The sequence below is a fragment of the Balaenoptera borealis genome, assembly GCF_965194805.1.
Source record: "Balaenoptera borealis genome assembly, chromosome: 4".
NCBI lineage: Eukaryota > Metazoa > Chordata > Mammalia > Artiodactyla > Balaenopteridae > Balaenoptera > Balaenoptera borealis.
Genome location: NC_138861.1, coordinates 120,900,916 through 120,923,618, shown reverse-complemented (window position 1 = coordinate 120,923,618; position 22,703 = coordinate 120,900,916). Strand labels below are relative to the sequence as shown.

The window sequence follows — 22,703 nt, the reverse complement described above, 5'->3', positions numbered from 1 at the left end:
ACTTCAGCATTGGTTATCTTCTTTAGTCTCCCAGTAATATATATATATATTTTTTTTTTTTTTTCCCCTTAAAGTATTTCCAAAATGCAACATCTTTAAAATAGCCAATATATTATTCATCCATTCATATGTCAGGAGCCCACTTTAGGCCAGCATTGTGGTATAAGGCCTTGGGTGTACAAAACTGAGAAAGACACAGTTCCTACCTTTCAGGATTACAGACCTGTAAATTTATGTGTGAAATATAAAGAGTTAAGTGCTATAATAGGTAGGCAGAAGGTGTATAGAAAGCACAGAGGTGATGAAGGAAAGGTTAATCCAGTTGACCTCTAAGCAGTCAGGGAATATCTTCACAAAGATCAACAAAATGGCAAGGATGGGTTGGAAGGGCATTCAAAGTGGTGAGAATGGCGTGTGTAAAGAAAGACAAGGTGGGGCAAGGGGTGTGATGTCTTTTGAAAATCACAGTATGGCTGTAGCATAGGATGTTCCAGGAAAAGTTATAAGACATGATTTCAGAGTAGTCAGAGGTAAGATAATTTGAATCATTTGAAAGCATTTAGACATAGTTTGGGAGACAACGTCAAATCTGTTAACATTCTCTAGGGCCTATAACCTACATTAATGACATTCCTGTTTAAATAACCAAGGTAGTTGGAAAATATAAAGTACTTGCCTTTGTATGATTTAATGTCTACATTTTCTTAGATATAGTCTTGTACACGTGTCCTCAGTAATTTTTCAATACTAGATTCTACGATCTGAAAGCACAGGATTATGGCAAGTCCTTTTGTACAGCTAGAAGGACACAGTAAATCAGTCTAAGTAGGAAGATACAAAGGCAGAAAATTGTGTACTATGTCAAAGATTGCGAAGAAATCACATGGAAAATTGTGTAATATGCCAAAGTATGCCCAGCCATTAAGTGACCCAGGGAATATGCCTGTCAGTATACAAAAAAAGTAGGCAAACATCCGATTGGAAAAGGAGTCAGCTTCTAGCATGCAGTGGCTTTTGAGATGTATTCTCCGGAGACTTTGACCACTTAAGCAAGGGCACTGTTTTTTAGTTTATCTTCTTCAATTTATTTCTCTCTGTTAAAATCAATAGCCTTATGAATATGACTTAAAGGAATACTTTCTTGAAGAATCAATAGATTTCAACAGTAAGTGATTATTTATGTTTGTGAATGTCAGAAAGAATGATGGGGAGCTGGAAAAGGTGATGATACACTATAGCTGAAAGAACCAACTGGGAAGTTATAACATTCTGGATAAGAACCCAGTGTAGCGATTAAGGGCACAGGGCTGACACTTGGCTGCCTAGGTTTAAATCCCAGCACTGTCACTGAAAGTCTCTGGGTTCTGTACAGCTATTTAACCTTGTTCTTTAGTTTCTTGGTCTGCAAAATGGGCATGATCGCGGGTTCTCTGAAATGTAAATGAGACATTGTATATAACAAGTCCTTGAAACACTAAGAACAGTGCCTGGAATGTAATAAGTTCTCAGTTAAACAAGTTATTATTACTTTGACCAAATTGAAAAACATTCTATTTTAGTGGTCTGGAGCAGTGCACAAATGTGCACTCCAAGCCACTGTTAACTTTCTGTCTATTGTGGAGCAGTAAATTCATGTACTAGAGATCTACTGTGGATGCTCAGTAAAACTTTTAAATGTTGTTGTAGCATGTAGGCATGTAGGCATCTAGAATTTCTCAAATTGGTTCAAAAATGCTTTAGACTGAAGGATACATCTTTTTTTTTTTTTTAATTGTGAGAATGGGTACCTTTTTTTTTTTTTTTTTTAATTTATTTATGGCTGTGTTGGGTCTTCGTTTCTGTGCTAGGGCTTTCTCTAGTTGTGGCAAGTGGGGGCCACTCTTCATCGCGGTGCACGGGCCTCTCACTGTCGCGGCCTCTCTTGTTGCGGAGCACAGGCTCCAGACGCGCAGGCTCAGTAGCTGTGGCTCACGGGCCTAGTTGCTCCACGGCATGTGGGATCTTCCCAGACCAGGGCTCGAACCCGTGTCCCCTGCATTGGCAGGCAGATTCTCAACCACTGCACCACCAGGGAAGCCCTGAAAGATACATCTTGAATAAACACTTGACAAATCTTTTTTTTTTTTTTTCACTTTTTTATGGGGCGTGGGGCAGGCGGGACCTTTATGTGTAAACATAGCTAAGTAAAGAATATTCTTTCTCCCAAATCTTGTTGCTTAGTAAGTTGGTCTTGACAAATAAGAAAAGAGAATAGTGAAAGCAGAGGCTGAGGTTTACAGAGTGATGACTATTTATTAACACAGTGTGTGCATGCCACCGTGAATAATCTCAAGGACACAGTCCCTCTTAATGCCAAAGGGAATGCCCTTGGGAATATGGGACGACACATTAACCTTCAGGCTTTCAAAGAAGCCATGAGTCAGATACACACCCTTCTCCTTAAGCACTTTTACTTCCTTCTGAAACTGTCTGATTGAAGAAAAGGATGCTCTGGGCATTGCTATTTTAAGAATCTCTTTTCTCAGAACCCATGCTTGATAAATCCCAGCCGTACCTTAGACATGTCTCAGGATTCACCTGCCATGCAAGTGAAGAAGAAATTATTCTTGTCACACAACCTAGTAGTAAAGAGAAACTTTAGAAATGAAACAAATTCCCCTTTCACTTTCTGGAGCAATGGGAGTTGTACTCGTCATTTCTATGTTTGTTTGATAGACCTTGAGATTTTTCTATTAAACATTTTCCCCAAGAGGAATTTTTATCATTGTTCCTAGCTTCGATCCTGTAATTGAAGGGGGGAAAAGAAAAAAAAAAGCAAAGTGAAAGTCTCTGTGGGAAATGATGAACACAGATATAAAGATAAAAAGCTCCTAAACCAGTGTTGGCCACCCTGGCAGGTTTTATTCTGGTTCCCCATGTAGAAACTGATGACACACACATAATAGAGAGCAGCTTCCTGTTCAATTCATTCAGCCTGGTACACAATCATCAGAGGATCAGTGTCTCCCAACATGGCAGAAATGCAGGATACCAAAGGCCTGAGGATGACTAATAAAAATAATCAAATAATTTGTTCTAAGATTTAGAAAACAGTGCAACTGATTTTGTTCATTACAATTGGCATCCTTTAGCATATGGTAGCACCTACTTGTATAGTTCTGAGATTTACAAAGTAGAGTTCTTAATTTTTTTTTTTTTAAATTGGAAATCTTTTCAAAGGCTTACACACATTTGTTTGTTTGTTTTTAATTTATTTATTTTTGGCTGTGTTGGGTCTTCGTTTCTGTGGGAGGGCTTTCTCCAGTTGCGGCGAGCGGGGGCCACCCTTCATCGTGGTGCGCGGGCCTCTCACTGTTGCGGCCTCTCTTGTTGCGGAGCACAGGCTCCAGACGCGCAGGCTCAGTAATTGTGGCTCACGGGCCTAGTTGCTCCGCGGCATGTGGGATCCTCCCAGACCAGGGCTCGAACCTGTGTGCCCTGCATTGGCGGGCAGACTCTCAACCACTGCGCCACCAGGGAAGCCCCTTAATTTTAAAAAGTTTGTGTCACAGAAACCTTTATTGTTATCAAATTGTCATACTTTGATGATTTAGAAGAGACTGGCTAAGAACATGTAAGATCAGTATTAGAGGTGTAAGTCCTGATAGTCTAATGTATTTTTACAACGTTTCCCCATCCAGCGCTAGGAAAGGGTTGGCAACCATGGAATTCTTATACTCAAGGGGTGAATGGAAATAACTGGAATTCTACTTCAAAAGGGGGTTGTATTGGCAGTGACTATTCTTCATTCCAGGTTATTCGTTTCTGTTGCCTGGAGAGATATTATAAAACGCAATTCTGGATGATCTTCTTGGCAAGGGTAGCATCGCAACAGGTATACGGTTTGTAAGAATTGATCACTCCAGGCTTCACAGGGCAGCTGGACCATGATTCCATTGTAGACAGAAATGAACCTAATTCTAGAATAATGATGGGAAATATTGCTCGAAATTGGTCGTTTTGTCTTCTTTTCAATTTTAAATGGAACTGCTGATTTGAAACCAGGCGTTTATTTACTCTGTGCTTGGAATTGGTTTGAAGCAATTCAGCCTGAGCGTATGTGAAACGAAAGTGATGGCATTCTAAGCAATGAGCATGTTTTTCGAAGCTGTATCACATTTCAACACACACTCTTGCGTTTTCCGATTTCTCTTTTCTTCATCTCTTTCTTTATATTTCTCTTGTCCAGGGTTTCTCAACCTTGGCGCTGTTGACATTTGGGGTGGATAATTCTTCGCTGTGAAGAGCTGCCCTGTGCAGCGTGCAGGTCCGCCACATACTTGCTGCCAGTAGCCAGTCCTCCTCCAGTTGTGCACATGTCTCCAGACATTGCCTTGTATCCTCTGAGGGGCAAAATCATCACCGCCTCTGAGAACCACTGGGGTAGATGAAAAGAAAAGAGGTCCGCAGATTGAGCCCTGAGAGCCCTGCAAACTTTAAAGACTGGGGAGATGAAGAGGGAGCCAGCAAAGGAGAATGAAAAAAGAGCAGATGGTGAAGTTGGAGAAGGAATAGGAGAATACAGTGTCCCAGAAACCAAGTGAAGAAACTGTCACAGAAAAGAGGGGGTTACCGTCTGTGTCAAATGCTGCTGTTCATTAGACCACTTGAGATGAAGGCTCCCTCTTTAGGGATTTAGCATAAGAGTGATAAAGTATAGAACACATGGATTGCTGCAAATAGGAAGATGTACTTGATGGAGCCTGTAGCATATATTTTAAGATTGAAATACAGAGGATGGTCACAAGCCAAATAATCTTTGTTGTTGAAAATAGTATAAAATGGCACTTTAGAACCTGTGACAGTCGGGATAAATTGAATACATGCTAATAATTTCTAACATATCATATATTTCAGTGGAAATCCTAAGCTTTGGTGCCTAGTCCCTTGTAAGGTAGTATATGATAAGTCGTATGTTACTAATACGAGTTCAAGTACTGACATTTGTGAATTTATATATTTATGAGTGGCTTCCGGACAATCCGTAACAGTGTGACTCTTAGCCCCTTGAATTCTAAAATGCTTTCTTGAGTTGGAGAGAAGAGACTGCTTTCGGATCTAGCAAACCAAAATTAAAGGATGAAGGTTTGCCATCTGTAGGGGATTCCTATGTCACAATAGAAAAAGGGCTTTAGACCTTCCTATTATTCAGGATAATCCATGTGGTGGGGTGAATAATAGTCTCTCCAAGATGTCCATGTCTTAATCCCTGGAATTTGTATTTTGCCTTACAGAGCAAAAGAGACTTTGCAGATATGAGTAAGGTAAGGACTTTGAGATGAGGAGATTATTCTGGAATATCTGGACAGGCCCAAAAAGGCAAGGAAACAGATTTCACCCAGAAGCTCCAGAAGGAATGCAGCCCTGGGAACACCTTGATTTTAACCCCACAAGACTCATTTCAGACTTCTGGCCTTCAGAACTATAAGATAATACATTCATGTTGTTTTAAGCCACGAAATTTGTGGGAATTTGTTTCTGCAACAGTGGGAAAGTAATACAATCCAATTCGTAAGGCAAGTTTTCCTCATTACCAACCTTCTCAAAGCTAGTGCCTATAGGCCTTATTTATGTCACTGAATGAGAGTTCAGATTTTGAAGGAGCAGTGTGAATACCCTAATCAAAATCTTGCCGTATTATTATTTTCAAGAGCAAAATGAAATTGATAGTCTTTGCTTGGATAATTAGGTGAAGGCTCATGGGTGAAAAAATATCTGCCATTTTTACTACCCTGCTAATATGTCATTGCTTCTTCTTGTCATTGCTAGTTTTTACTCAGGTTTCATTATGTAAATTTGATTTGGTGACAAAAAAGTGTCCATGAGTTATACCATGAAATAATCTTCATCATTGCTGAACTGTTTACTCCCTAATCTAGAAATAGTGTTTGGGACATATTTTCTCATTGCTTCCCCAATACCCTTTCAAAATTTATATCCAGGAGAAAGTTAGTGCAATGGTATATTTAATCACCCAATAGTTAACATGAAAACATGTAATTTTTTCCTTGATAGTATTTTCCAGCTTCTTTAAAGTTGTCTGAAGCAATGAATGTCAACTAAAACTCTTTATAAATAGAAGGAGGTAGTTAACAGAACAGAAATGCATCATCTTTCAGTTCAAACAGTTTGCCCTTGAGTATAGAGAAAGTGCTCTCAGATTTGGGTATGTTTATGCTTATTTATATAGTTATCTGTGCAGCTGTCATTTTGATTTAAATCTGGGAACATTTTATGTCTGAATTGGATTTCATCTTGTAAACCCGAAATCCTGTTTCCATTCCATTGTGAATAATCATATGCTTTTTATAGTGTTTTTTCACTTCTGGTTTTAGTCTCCAGCTCTCAGATAAATCTATTATCTACAGAACATTCGGGCTTCTGCAGGATAAAGACAAACAGAAAGCAGATGTTTATATTTGACTCGGTTTTATTTTTATATTTTTAACATTTTATATTAATTTTATATTTCTATGGGCAGCAGGTCATTCGAGCGGATGACAAGATTTTTTTTTTTAAGCTTGCAGCCTTGACACAAGCCCATAATTATACGTTGTACAACTTCTGGCCCAAGAAAATTTCATATTCAGGGAAAAAAATCACTAATACCTCATTTATATTACATAGTAGATTTTAAGGCTGTAAGAGATAAAATTTAATCTGGTGACAGGGGTGGCACTCAACTGCTCTTATTTAATAGGAGCCATTCCAGAATTATAGTATGCTTTCTGTATTATCTTTATTATTATATTTAAAAATAATCAACAAGTGAGCATTTCTTCATTGGAAATTCAGATGAAAGCTTTCTGTTCCTTAGAACAAGGGACGTTTCTTTAAGGGCATTAGCACAATGAAACTGAATTGCTGATGAAACTACTTTCTGGATTCTCTTTCTGCATGTTGCCTCTCCTGTTCAGAACATAGTGGTTTGTTTGTTTGTCTTTTTTATGGCCGCTAGAGTTAATGTTTTACCATGACTAGTATCAGTAGCTGATGTATTATATAAGACAGTTACGTGAAAATTGTAGCTTGAAGTGACAATCATTCCCAAAGAATCGGGATGAGAATATTGAGAGCAATACTCTCAAACAAAACAGAAGCTAGAAATTATTTTGTCAATGCAGGGCTCATTTTAAGTTTGCTTCGTGGTGGGAGGAGATTTGTCTAATTAAGACCACTGATACATTTTTGGCTAAATTTTTATTCAGAGATTGTGGCAAGCTTTACTCTTTTTAAGGAGATTAGAAACCTCTGTCAAAGAATTCTTTCTTTCTTTGATTTACTATCCTCAGAAATCTTTGATTCTAACTTTGGCATTGATTCTTCCTGACCCGTTAGGTTAAACCATGTCTTCCAAAACAAAAATATTCTTGTACCTCTCTAGGATTCAGTACTTCAGGATTAAAGCTGACCTTTACTCTACGTGACAATTCAGGACACAGCTTGACTGACATAATGCCATGATTAGCCTAGCCATTTTCTAAACTTTCCTCGGAACAGGAGAATATTCATTCTTTTTTTTTTTTTAAATTGAAGTATAGCTGATTTTTTGTAATTTATTTATTTATTTATTTATTTTTGGCTGTGTTGGGTCCTCGTTTCTGTGCAAGGGCTTTTTCTAGTTGCGGCAAGCGGAGTCCACTCTTCATCGCGGTGCGCGGGCCTCTCACTGTCGCGGCCTCTCTTGTTGCGGAGCACAGGCTCCAGACGCGCAGGCTCAGTAATTGTGGCTCACGGGCCTAGTTGCTCCGTGGCATGTGGGATCTTCCCAGACCAGGGCTCGAACCCGTGTCCCCTGCATCGGCAGGCAGATTCCCAACCACTGCGCCACCAGGGAAGCCCAGAATATTCATTCTTAAATAAAAATTTAAAGAAGGTCCCATGTGATCATTCCTGGGAAGAGCAGCAATTCATTAAAGAAGATCCTTCAGTTCACACACGTGCTTCAGTAACTCCCGCGGCTACAGATGCTGACAGTGTAAGCTGTGAGGAATATGCCAGAATGTTTTGACTTAGAGTAGTAGAGTCAAACTTCAGCCACATCTGCCCGCTGGAATAGAAGTAATTAATGCCAAATTTCTCTGTGAGCATATCTTTTTTTTTATTCTGCCCTCTCCCATCTCCAAGACTTTTAGTGCTCTCCACGGCTTAAAGCAGCATTCTCCATCTCTCTCGTTGTGGAATCACTATCTGTCATTCTTCCCCCTTCTTCTTGCATCCAAGTCACATAATGTTATATGCATGAGTGAATCTATTCTTTTTTTTTTAAAAGCAGGAGGAAAGAAAAGAAAATTAAGCCATGAATTTCAGTACTGTACTTTAATTATTAGTGGTAACAAATTACTGGCCACCTACCTTACAACCTATTGCAACCTTGAGCTAAGATGCAGTCCTAACTCTGCTGCAGTTTTCAGAACTCCACACACTGTGACTTTCCCCTACACTTCCAATCTGGCTTTCCCCACTCCAAAGCATCTGCCTGATCTGATACACTCCTGGCTTAGCTCAGGCCTAACACCACTGCTTCTTCCCAGCCAAGATCACTTGCCACTGTCCAGCCATCCAAAGCCTAAAGGGTCCACATCAAAGCACCAACACACATTTTTTTCCTGTCTTTCTAACCAGATTAGTAGAGGCAGAATTTTCTCCTTCATAGGGATTTTTCCCCCCATTCAATGGCATACTAACCACACTGTAAATGAAAAAGATTAAATTTTGAATGGATGGATGGATGGATGTCAGCATTTTTCATCAACAACTGAAAGTATCTAGGGAAACAAAGGTAATTAATTGGTATCTGGCCAATTTAAGTATTAGAGAGATGGCATTTTTTTATGGAGCTGTGTGTGTGTTTTTTTACACATTTTGAAAGTATTTTCTCCCCAAAGATCTTATTTCCAATTGTAAAAAGAAAGTCAACAAGAAAACAGAATTTATCAAGATTTTTTTTTAAGTGGCAAGGGGAAAAAAGATATGTTGACAGGAAACGTACAAGCAACATTCTACAACCGGTCTGTCCTAAGGGGAGTGTTCTTTCCTAGAAAGGATATGTAGTCATGTTATTAAATCCATTGTATTAACGTAACTCTACTTTGATTGTGACCTACGTTGGCAATAGAAAGACTGAATTACAAAAGAATGGTTTTCTCACCTTAAACAAAGAGAACCTGTGATCTTTAAATTAGCATCTAGGGGAAAGCAGGATGAGAAGCAGAGGTGTTTACAACTCAAAGAAGCTCAGAAATCACACATCATTTGCTGGGTCAAACATAACAGATTAGAATAACACCCTTTTCTTCAGTCATGGCTTGTCTTGCAATTATAAAGTCACCATTCATTTGTATTAATTATGGACATATTCCACTATTATTCACAAAACTATCCTTTGTCAGAATTTCTGGGCACAGAGTTAATTCCCAGTTATAATTTACTTATGAATAAAAACTGCTGAAAATTTTCCACTATTTTTAATATAGAAAAATGCCTCTATGAAGTCTTGGTGGAATTCTCAAGAAAGTGACACAGTCCAGCCCTGGCGAGAGCTCCAGGAGCACAACTTCGGGTTCCCTCACCAGAAAACCTTCCTTTATACCCTTATCAAATTTTAACCACCATACACATCCACTGAGTATCTTGTTGGCAAAAAGCAGTGTATTTCCTTCAGTCTCTGGGTCTTGTTGACCTCAAACAAATAGATGACCAGATATTTCTACAGCAAAGATGGGTTTATTGGGGATCAGCAGAGAATTGTAATTTGGGGTCTACAACCATGGCAAGCCACGTGCAAGTCACCACAGAGGAAGGAAAGGAGGACGGCTCTTATAGAGGGGAAAGGGAAGTGGGGAGGGCAGTAGTAAACAGAGTCCATGGCTTTTCATTGGCTGAGTTGTTGCCACGAAAGAAGAGGCGTCTTTCTTCTTCCTGTTGGGCTCTGCTGTGGTCGGGGACAGGAGAGCTCCCCCTTCTGGTCTCCTGACGCTATTTAATTGAGGTTTCTGTTCATTGGTTTTTACAGTCTGCAATTCATATGTGTCCTATAACTACTTTCAGAACCTTGAATTATTTTCTGACTTGAATCAGCAACGGAACTAAAGGAGAAACCTTAAAAGAGATGTGGCCTTACTGAGTAACATACATTCTCAGCTTCACACTCTTCACACATAGAAAGGTGGAAACTTTCTATGTACCAGGTAGATCAGCCAAAGTAGGAGATGCTTTTAGGTCTCCTTTTCTTTTCTTTCCTTTTTTCCCTCACAGCTTAATTTTCCCTTTCACAACTACTTGTGTCTCATACATACACAGTAGCCGTAAAAACAAAGTCACTGACATAAAGGAGCTCAGGTCATCTCCCCAAGGTGCTCATTAGCAATTATCCTATGTGAAATGCTACCCACATGAAAGTTTTGCCATTCTCAGATAAACTTGTCTAACTTCCAAAGGAGTGCAGGTCACCTGGCAGAGATCTTGATGTGAGCATTAAGGGACTCTAGTTACTAGGTACTGGTTTCAGTGGAATCCCAGGAGTTTAAAAAAAAAAAAAAGCATTTGAATATATACATACCCTTTAAGAAGTGTTGTTAGACAGAACAATAAATACAAATCATAAGCAGCTACTCAGAATAGGTCAGAATAGAAAAAGCATCTAAGAATGTTTTGGAACGAAGTATCATGATAAAGAAATCCAGCTCTTTAAAGATAAAAGATAAACCATTGTTTTGATTAATTATGGACTAATTATTATTCACATTCACTAATTATTTCATTATACACATTGATGACAGAAGTAAAAGGGGAAAAAATGGTAAATACAAGCATGACAAGCTCAAAGCATATCAGTATTTCATTTGGGTGATCCTTATTTGGTTGGTTACTTCATAATTATAGCTACAGAATCACCTCCTGAAAAGTATTTATTAAGTACCTACAGTTAAAGGTTGTGCTATATGATTGTGCATTTAAGACTTCCTAAACAAGAGTCCATACCATATAGAAATTGCTAGTTATCTGGTAATAAAACAATGTAGTGTTACCATTATACCCAGCTATGGAGGCCTGTCACAATATGAAGTATTATTGGATTACTGTTGAAGCTTTAGGGAGGTCATCTATCCACATTAAATAGTAAGTGGGCCAGCGGCAAGTCATCATTCATCTTGACTATAACTGAACCTTTACCAAAGAGATACCAGAATGGAAAGATAGTTTAAATCACCCATTTGGCTAAAGAAAAATTTTCTTCTAAGTAAAATGGAAAAAGCATAACATTCAACTATAAATGATAAATTTTGGTTACTCAATTGAAGAGGTAAGAGTTAATGCTTCCTTAGATGACTCCCTCTTTTAGAAGAAGCCTAAGCTTAGTTCTAAATTAACCCAAAGCATTATTTACCTTTTTTATTTTTTGTGCATTTACTTATTTTTAATACAATGTTTAAAGGTTACACTCCATTTACAGTTATTACAAAACATTGGCTATATTCCCCGTGTTGTAAAATACAACCTTGTAGCCTATCTTATACCCAATAGTTTGTTCCTCCTGCTCTCTCACATCTTTATTGCCCCTCCCCTTCCTCTCCCCACTGGTAACCACTAGTTTGTTCTCTATATCTGTGATTCTGCTTCTTTTCTGTTATATTCATTACTTTGTTGTATTTTTGAGATTCCATATATAAGTGATATCATACAGTATTAGTCTTATCTGACTTCTTTCACTTAGCATACTGCCTTCCAAGTCCATCCACTGTTGCCAAAGCATTATTTAAATTTCACCATAGTGGAAGATTTATATAAGATACAATAAGTAACTTATTTTTATTATAGCATTTATAATTAAACAAGTATCAGTTCCTATTATTGACTACCTGTGACCCAGATGTAGCCTAGACAATTGATTTATGTTTACCTACCTGCTTGATCACGGCCATTACAATTTTTGGTAGTTTTGACCAATATGCAGTATGTGGCCACGTGACCCTGAGCAACCAATGTCATCAGCACCCGCCCCCCATTTCCTCTTCTGTAGAACAAGGAAATTTGTCCCTCGCAATTCTCAAATTCTGCATGTTTATGTTGATTGACTTGTTTGTCCTAGTTGTGTGCAATTGAAGATTCTTAAAGAGATCTTTAGAAAACATGCAAAAAAGAATGGTCCTTGCCAGGAAGCTAGTAGTCCATTAGGGCTAATTCTCATTCTAGAACTGAAGAAATTTGAGGAAGAAATACAGAGAGAAGAGTTTTATTCTTTTGTTGGTTCTTCAAGGCACATTATTTTTCCCTTAGGCTAGAATGATAGGATCATATGGACAGTCATTTAACTTGGTTCGTAACTGTAAGTAATGTAATTAATCTAAGTACAACCAAACTTGAAATTAGATTGACAGAGCAAGAGAAAGAATGATAAATAATTGTAAGGAAGAGTGTTCAGTGGTATATATAGTGGTATATATATATATATATATCCAGGAGGTGAAGAAGATTGTGATCAAAGTGTTCCACGCCCAGAAAATACGACAGTTGAAACAAACCTGTAGAGATTTCTCTTCATCTTTTCACAGTTAAACATTGTGCCGCAAAGTTGCACAATAGCCTTGCAAGTCAGAAGGAGGGTTTAAGGAATTCTTATAACATAGCAGACACACCCTTCTTTCCTCCAAAAGTTTACCACAGGTGAGCGGGGAGATCTGAGGCGACTTAACCTCTAAGCCAGGTTCCTAAGCCATAACATGAAGATAATGTTTTACCTACGTTAAGGATGATTAGGAGGATTAAATAACAAAGGTTTTTAGCACTATCTCTACCCACAGGAATCACTCCCTAAATCATAATACCATGATTATTGTCACTTATCATTACCTTTATAATTTAGAAAAGAATATATACTTTTTCATATTACTATTATCTACATTAACTTCATAAATTTTGTTTTTCTTGAGTGAGTCCTTGCTTATATGCATGTAAATGCAGTGATTCTGACATTTAAAGTAATGCCATACACTTGCAAACTTCAAAGAAGTAAAGCAATAAATATAGTTATGGCCAAAAATACTCTCTTCTTGAAATGTTCAATAGTTACAGTTTCCATAAAATCGTCTCATTTCCACTTCTCTTTGAAATATAGAAATAGTCTCTTTCTTTCTGGAGGAAGAAAATGGATGGTATGTTTTTTTCTGAATATTTTATTCTTTAGTTATTAAGACATTACTGGGAAAGCACAACTGTTCATTTACTCAGTTAGTGTTCACTGAGCCCCCATGTGCCCAGGTGCATAAATATTTGCCCCTATTAGAAAATTTGATATGACAAGATCGTGATCATTCAACAGGTATTTATTAAGCACTTACTGTGTGTCAGGTCTTGTGTTTCCAAAAGTTTGCGACACTCAGTGGAAGTGATTTATTTGACACTATTTACCAGTTGATTTCGGGAATCACTGCTTTATTTGGTGGGGTTCACCAGGTAGGTCACTTGCACTCACTGGAGGAAGAGTGATGCTTCTGTAAATAATAAGATCCCTCATGAGTCAGCAATACATGGTAGTGGTTAGGGGAAAAAATATGAAGGCTTTTACAAGTAATGCTCTTCAGGTTAATGCATTTTGCTTTTTGTATTATATCTTGTAACTTATTTTTCAGCTCTTTCCATTTTAATCTGAGTGAAGAATACCCATTTTAAAAGAAACATTGCTTTATCATATCAGAAGGTATACTCAGATGTTTCAGTTATTTACACAGCCTGTTACTTTCTGTTGAATCAAAGTCTACAAAAGCTTTGTGTTTTTTGTTCTTTATGGCATTATCAATACTATTGTTCACTTCTCCTTGGTACAATAATAAACCAGCAGGACATGCAGATTTTATTTAGTTAGACCTTCCTGACTGAAAGTCCCACCTAAATCTGACTAACAAAAAGAGAAAAGGACTAATGGGCCCCTGTGTTCCATTATCTTTTTTGTTAATCTTGTGTTGTCTCTCCATTCTTAATATTGCTTGAGTTCTGTTTGTTTCCCAGAGTATTTTAAAGCAAATCCAAGACATATAATTTCACCCATAAATATTAACTGATAAGAGCTTTTAGGATTATGACTGATAACTTTCTGATTTTATTAAAGATTTTTTTTTAAACAATTGGTTTGTTCAAATACGGATCCAAAAAAGTTCTGCATGTTACCTTTGATTGTTATGTCTCTCAAGTCACTTTTAATCTAGAACAGTCCCAGATTTTGATTTCTTACCACTGACATTTTGAAGAAATAAATTCAGCTGTCCTACAGAATGTCCAAAGTTTGGCTTTATCCCCTATCTTTGCTATAAGCAGGTAGTAAAATCAGATATTTGATGAGATTCAAGCTCAAGGTTTTGGGCCACTGTACTGTAGGTGGTTCTGTGTTCTTCCTATTGCATTGTATGATGTCTGACAGGCCTATTATTAATGCTAATACTGAAATTTAATACCTGCCTCTCTTCGTGGAGAAGATGTCAAGAATCCATCTTGGGGGGGCTTTAAGTCATGTAGCTTGACTTTAGTGTTTCAAATCATCAAGTATTTCTCCAAAATCATTTTTTAGTATCATTAGCCTATTAGGAAGATGCCATTTTAAAAGGCCTTCTTGTCCTAGGACACAACTCTGTCACCTAATATTTTATTTCCAATAAAAATAATTCCTTTTTAAAAATTCATCTATCTAAATGGTCCACCAAACTCTGAAAAATAATTCTCTCAGTGAAAAGGTTTCTTTTTTACCTCAGTGCTATGTTGTTAAAATGTTTATAGTTATAGAGCCCAAAAAGAAAATCTATCTATCCTGATATGGGTTGGTTAATCCAGATGACCTAATTTGTCAGGAGAGGATTCAACAGCCGCCATGTTGCCAAGTGGATAAACATGCTCTCTTCAGTGAAGGGGGCACATTCCCAAGAATATGTTTTTGGTGCTTACCAAGAAGAGAGTGGTATAAAAGTGGATGAACGATGAATAAATATAAAATTCTAATGAATAAAAATAATTGCTTAAAGATCTTTATTTCATAAGATTTTGGTTTTCTGTTTGTTCATAGGAAGAAATCTTTCCTGTTTTCCGCTCTGTATGCTGCCTTTATCTTCGGTGGTCGGCACCTAATGAACAAACGGGCGAAGTTTGAACTGAGGAAGCCATTAGTGCTCTGGTCTCTGACCCTTGCAGTCTTCAGGTAGGTTTTTTTGTTTGTTTGATGTTTTCATTTTCCAAATAAAATCCATCCATTTCATCAGACTCCGCTGAAAGAAGCAACAATCGAACATTTTATCATACATCTCATATTTTTGATTATTAAGGGTGTAAAATAAACCCGTGTCCAGAGGGAAAGCCTTCGTTGCAACCAAACTTACCACACTGCACTCAGGCTCTAATTTTGAGAGCTCTCAGGCCATCTCCTTTCTTGTCCAAACTGTTCATGCAGTAATTCAGTTTATGTCTTAGGACTAGAAGCAGAGCATCAACTCCATTATTTTTGTCATATAAGTATAGATGAAGGGCTAAATGGAAAGCCACAGCAGTAAACTGTGGAAGTGTATGGTAGAGTAGGGTTCCAATGCGGTGGGCATGCTGTTACTGACTAGTACTTAATCAAAAATGGCTTTCAGGCGTGTGACCAGACGCTGGACACCTGTCTGTGTTAGTATCACTAGACCAGAGAATGTTTTTGTTCCGCATCCCCCAAAGCATCCCCCACCCCCACCGCCTGAACTGACTCGCAGGCATATGCTTATGCAGCCAAGTCTTACTTTGCACTGGATAAAACTCATCATAGAGGCTGTCAGGACCAGGCCTGGTCTCTCCAGGGACATCTGCCAGCCAACATCCAGACCCACACCTGGAAGCCTGAAGGAACATTCCTAGTTTTGTAATATTTGGTGATTTGGCAATCATAAGACGAATTAGCACACAGCTGGTGTCCACACAGGTGCCGGAATTTACCTTCAGTGCTAACAAAGGCACCTGTTCTATTTGTGTTTTGCTTGTCAAAACCAGCAAATTGATAACTAGGCTTGGGGTGTAGGGGAGCAGGTAGAGACAGATATGCTACAGGATAAAAACCTATTCATTTTAATATTTAGGAGCATTTCTACTTTTTTCATATTACATATTAACTGTTCTACCGCTAAGGAGAAATAGATGGTATCATTAAAAGCCTCTCATTAGTCACTTAAGGCTTATTAAAGATGATCAGGCAGGAGGAGGATTTTTGCAAACTGATGATCTGTACATCTCCATTAGGTTGACTCCCTGCAACTAAAACACTCCTTTGCTTGCTACTACCGCATGCACTCTTTATTTCGGTGCATTTTGTAGGGCGCAACACTTGAGGTACTTGTGATTTGACTCTGTCACTAAAGACTCCTTCCATTTCAATATGTATCAGGTTGGAATTCTCTAATACAAAGCAGCATTTTCATTTTTATTTACATTGAAGGTTCACAGAGTACGCCTCACCTAAAGTGTTTTGACATATGAGGAAAAAATTATGCTAATGATGCCTTTCAGCATTTTACAGATCTTTCAACATCCCTTGAGTCTTTATCTTTTGTTTTTGTTTTTTTTTAACCTTAACACATATAAGCAGAGAAGAGAGTTCCAGGACCCCCATGCACCTGTTACCCTGCTTAAACAGTTATCAACAGTGTTCATCTTATTTCATCTATATCCCTACCAACCTCTCCCTTGTCCCCAAATTATTTGGAAGTAATACAGACTCAAATATTTCTGAATGAAATGATACCATTTCTAAAAATAGTCTTATTAAAAAATCGATCACAGTATCATTATCTCATCTAAATTAGTAATAATTCTTTATTATTGAGTGTTCCAGTTTCTCCAGTTGTCTCATAAATGGTTCTTTTTTATTACAATTTATTTTTAAGAATCCTGACCTAACTGACATATACACACTGCTATATATAAAATAGATAACTAATAAGGACCTAAAAAAAATAATCCTGATCCAGATAGGTTCACACATTTCCATTGGTTGATTTCTTTAAACTAAGAGGTTTCTTCCTTCCTCTCCAAGTCCCTCCTCCCACTCACAATCCATCCTTTGGAGAATCCAAATCGTTTGCCTTTTAGAGTTTTCCCCAGACTGGATGTTACTGATCATATTCTTCTGTCCCCTGTGTTCTTTGTTAGTTGTTAGTTAGATCTAGAAATTTTATTATATTTAGGTTTAATGTTTGACAGAACTTTTTACAAGAAGTTAGTGTAGCAAAGGCAGGATAAATGCTTGATTCTTTGGTCATATTTAGCAGTTTCAAGAAAAAATTTGTTAGCATGTGAATAATGGGTTTTTTAAAGTATTGTTAAGAACTCATAGATTCATACTTTTTTACATGTCAATGATTTTGAGATGAATTTGGAGTGGATGTATTGTAGTCCATTGCTATTATTCTTTTAGATGCTGAGTTATCCCATGTTTGGCCAGTGGGAGTTTCTTCAGATTGGCTCCTGAATTCTTGTCCATGTACTGAGTAGTGCTCATAGCTTGACGTTGTGTATGTGTGTGCATGTTTGTGTGTGTATGGGGGCGGGCAGCAGGGATGACAAGCTGTTGCAGGCCAAGCGTGTTGCCTATTCCTTGTCCAGAACTGGAACCAGTCATTTCTCAAAGGATCCCAAGTTCATCCCAAGTTCCCTTGGGAAAGGGAGATAGCATTTAGAAATGACTCTCTAAGTACTAGGGGTGGCTGTTGTCCCTAAGGTAGTTCTTATTTCTAGGCCTTTCACAGGGCAGAAATAGAAAATTATTTATTTTTTTGAAAGAAATGTATCCAGAGTTAGTACTGATACTTCCAATTCATATTTATGCCTAGAGAGTTTTTACTTAATTTCCTCATTTCTCCTTCCTCCTATGCCAAAATCCAAGTACAATGTCAGCCAGTAATTACTCATTTACTTACCCCACAACGCATATGCAATAGTTGTTAACACTACTATGTCTTTTTTAGATTGACAGGTTCTTGTTGCATCTTCCATTTCCTTAATTCTATTTGTTACTTTGCTTTCTTCAGAGCCACGTTTTGTATAAAATTTTAAAAGCTGGAACTACACAGAGGTGTCCAAGCATGGACTGTCTAGGGTCTTGTAAAAATTGATCATAATATTCTAATCAGTTATTTGGAAAACATTATTATGGAATTCTATGGTTGTATCAATTGAACATGGTTCCATGTTAGGAAGAGTATATTGAGGTTTCTCTGTGCTTAAAGAATTCTGGTCAACAGTGTATTGAATGAAAAAGGCTACATACAGAATGATTTTTTATGTAATGTTTATGTAAATTTTACTCCTAGACATGAAACATGTTGTTCATTAATACATTTAAGTATTAAAGTATCTAAAAAGATACTGGAAGAAAATATACTCAATTCTTACATCTGTGGAAAGGCAGATGAGACAGGCTTTTATTGAATGCCTACTATTTACTGGAAAATAAAGCAGAAGAAATTTCAGTGCTTGTAGAGCTTGGTTCTAGTGGGCTGGTAATTTGGAAGCAAAGAGGATTTAAATTTTTTTTGCTATGAGTTATCTTCCTTTTCAAAACAAATGAAGCAAACGTTAATGTTGACAACCCGATTCTGGATGTTGGCTGTTGATTATTCTTTGTGCTTTTCTGCATTCAAAACATTTTCTAAAATATACACACATGCATATACAATCTCATACATAGCCTAGAGAATCTCAAGTGATATTTGCTCTTTATTTTAGAATCCAAATAGCTTTTGAATGAAATTGGCATAAAGCATCAAAAATAAGCTCTTCTCACAAACAGATGTTTTGATGGGTATTAATAAAAACTCTCCTATCTTGGTCATATAAGATAACCTCATTATTACAAGAATATGTTTTTGTAGAAAATTTTGAATGGCTCTCACTATAATTCACAAATTTTTAAATCCACCTGTAAACGGTGTCTAATACAGAAGTATACAAAGTCCTTACACAAGAGACAGTCCTGCATTAGGTGGTAGGCAATTCAGCAGGACGCTAAGGACCAAACATCTACTCCACTCCTCACTCCTTACTACTAATAGGATGTGATATCATGGATTTGGAAAAAGAAAGAAAGAGAAAGAGAACCAAACTTTTCTGTTAGAGGAATTAGAAATGAGGGGGTGGAGGGCGAAGAACGGTAAGATTTTTCTGAAAAGATTTTTTTTATATATTTTACTGCTTAGAACTAGTGTCTTTTCCCCAACTTTTCAAGCTTGCCTATTAGCTCTTTATAGTAACTAGAGACCCAACTGTGACGTATTTCCGGATACTCCAAACTGTGTTTACTCATGAACTGAGACAACTGGGTGGAAATTAAATCAGATATGTAGGCTGCCTAAGCAAAAAGGAAAACCCTCTCTTCTTACTGCTCTGCTTCAGAAAGAAGTGGGGGGTTTTGTATAATTTGGCGAGCATTACCTGTAGAATGTTTTCTTTCTTTCTCTTTACCTTTGGATGTTGACTGAATATGATAGCAGGCTTCATACAGGCTGAATACAATCTAATTTATTGAAAGCCGTCATACGTTTTGAAGGAGTAGATAGACTATGATCAAGTGAGGTTTGCCCTAGGCCCGCCATGGGTTTATTTCATTGGAGAATGATTTCTCTGGGGTTTTCTTGACAATTTCTTCTCATTACCGGCAAACCTTCCTTCCCCTTTTAGATCTAAGCCATCAGCTTCTGGTGTCAATTAGTCTTTATGGATATGACTGGGTGGGGCACAGCAGCCTACTTCCACCCAACCCAAGGATAAGCATTTCCTTATTTGATGAGATAATTCCAGGTGGCATTTGGCCCTACATGTTTGAATATTTCCTTAGGGTAAATTCTGAGACAATTTCTGGTAACTTGAATTAGTAAGTCCTTTAGATGAGACTGCTGCTTATGGCAAACAGCACCAAACCCTTCAAGGTGCCGACCATCCATTCTTCCCAGACACTGCCGAGTCTTTAAATCATGTTGCTATGACGTCTCACCTGGGTTACTTCAGTTGATTTGTAAACGACTTTCTATGTATTGACTTAATAACTTCAAACCCTTCTAGATTGGGTGCAGATGTGCATGCTTCTCTTTCAAGCAGCCTTTACCAGGTATCTGTCTGGCAGTGTTTTCCTCTCACTGGCAGCATAAGGAGCCTTCTTCTAGGTCTCTGGCCCAGAGCAGGTCAAAGCAGGTTGTCTAGTCAGTGCACATTAATGTTAATTACTTTGTGCTGCTTATTTATAGAGGCCAAAGTCACACCTGCTTCAGATTTGTTTATTCCTGTTTCCTGGTGATTCACTCTGGCCTCAATTGTTTTATGCTTTATTTGATCAAAGCCAGATAGTCTCAATTTACAGTTTGACTTTTTGCCTTGTTATTAACCAGCAATTTTCCCTGTTGAAACTCATTTTTATTTCCTGGCCATATTTTAATTTTGTCATTGAATTTCATCTTTGGCTTAAGTATAAAATATATTCAAGATGAATAGAAAATTACTCTTTTTCTTTATTTAGTAAGATTTTCATGAACAAAGAGCTTATATATAGCATAGGACTCATTCAGAAAAGTATGTTTAACAGCAGAGCAGCAGATGAATGGCATTTAATCAAATCTATTCGTGGTTTTATACACACACCCATCAATATTTAATATTAGAAGAATTATTGGCAAGTGCCTTATTTTTAAAGAAACAGATATATAATAAAACCAACTGAAACTGTTCAGATGAGAAAAATATGACACTTTAAAAACCCATATTGAAGGAGTTAAGTACATCAGTGACCTGTAAAATGATGAAACATTGAAAATGACAAATTTCAGAACTTAATTTATACTCAAGCACCTTGTATCTCGTATTTTGCTATATGGTTGCCAGAAGTGGTCCTTAATCCACAGAGAACAACCTTACAGATAATGATTACAGTGATATTAATGATATAAAGGAAATGGATACATAAATTATAAATGTCATAGGAGAAAAGCTGCTATTTTATCAATAACAGATTATAAATTTCACATTTTAAGATGTAGCATCAAAAGGGCAAAAGTAACAAAGCAAAAGATACTTCTAGAAAGCATATGCTGAGAAGTAAAAAAGCAAGCTGATGAATAATCATGGGAATGTGATACCACGTATGAAAAGTTTAATAACCCATAGCATCAAAACAACGTTTAAAAAGTTCAGGCTAGTGATTATCTCTTTCTGGGGAGGCAGGGAGAGCCATGGGATCAAAGAGGGTCCAAAGGAGGCTTCCACTAATTTTGTATGATTTTGTCATTACAAAAAAGTTAAATAAGAAAAAGATAACTGTTTGATTCAAGTGTGGATAGCAACGAAAAGAAAGCTAGCAATTGTAGTCATTTTATAAGATTCTGGCAAAATGCAGGTGTACGATAAACAAAGTAAGTTTATATCAAAACACAAACTTTGTACCCTATTGATCCAAACACACACCCCAATAATGGCAGATTCATAGTTGGAATTAAGAATGTTTTTTGTTTTCTGCTTTCTGACAGTGACCCTGAGTTCATTGTGTATGTGTAGCTGGAAGGATAATTTGGGAACCTTTCTCTTGGCCATTGATTGTGACACTAGTTGAATCACTTGACTCATTTTGAAAAACCAAGAGCAATTATATAAAGAAATGGCAACTCTCCATCCTTTAAAGTGAGATAGAACCTATAAACTAGAATCCGTACATCCTGGTGTGCTCTGGGTAACCTTAGTTTTATGCCTAGTGTCTTGGTATAATTATTAACAGCTCCCCTTTCACTCTAGAAAATGGTCCACTTTGAATGGTAAATGATACGGTTAATCTGTTTATAACCCACTGAAGAATTGTGTTGGCTTCATAAAACAGAAAAAGGGAAAATTCCAACCATCATTTGCCCAATTACCCCTAACAAATCTTTATTTTTAGTATTGACCTCTTCTCTGAAACTTGCTCTTCTGTCTATAATGTTTCCAAACATGTGACATATCATCACTCGAATTTAAAATATTCAAACCAGATGCCTTTTTTTTTTTTTTTTAGATTTTATTTATTTATTTATTTATGGCTGTGTTGGGTCTTCGTTTCTGTGTGAGGGCTTTCGCCAGTTGTGGCAAGTGGGGGCCACTCTTCATCGCGGTGCGCGGGCCTCTCACTGTCGCGGCCTCTCTTGTTGCGGAGCACAGGCTCCAGACGCGCAGGCTCAGTAGTTGTGGCTCACGGGCCTAGTCGCTCCGCGGCATGTGGGATCCTCCCAGACCAGGGCTCGAACCTGTGACCCCTGCATTGGCAGGCGGATTCTCAATCACTGCGCCACCAGGGAAGCCCCAACCAGATGCTTTTTTGATAACCCTTTAAAATTTATCAAAATTTGTCACTATTTTCCTAGTGAACATCTTTAAGTCATTCAAAATGCTATAAAAATAACTCTTTCAACTGGTCACCAAGTTGTAAAATTCTTCTTAAACATCTCGAGTAGCTGTCTCATCTGCATTTCCACGCCAGACACTCCAGTCGTGGCCTTCATCACTTCACATCTTAAGTATTACAAACCACCAATTCCTGTTTCCCAAATGTTTTCTCCATCCAAGCTACTCACATACCATATCATTTCTGTGTTTAAACCTTAATTGAAACGCCCTTTTCTTTAGGTTGAAACTTCAACCTG

At 37.5% G+C, this 22,703-nt stretch overlaps 1 protein-coding gene across 5 annotated transcripts in view; it reads left to right on the top strand.

The window, feature by feature from the left end:
* The window catches only part of ELOVL6 (ELOVL fatty acid elongase 6), a 155,825-nt gene that overhangs the window by 82,002 nt on the left and 51,120 nt on the right, over positions 1 to 22,703 (top strand). For 4 of the 5 annotated variants that reach the window (XM_082389204.1, XM_082389203.1, XM_082389205.1 and 1 more), the window contains one exon: positions 15,092 to 15,223. In XM_082389204.1, coding sequence (XP_082245330.1) covers positions 15,092 to 15,223 — 132 coding nt within the window. Of the gene's footprint in view, positions 1 to 5,273; positions 5,304 to 15,091; positions 15,224 to 22,703 lie in introns of all 5 variants that reach the window. The other variant, XM_082389206.1, reaches the window with a different exon arrangement.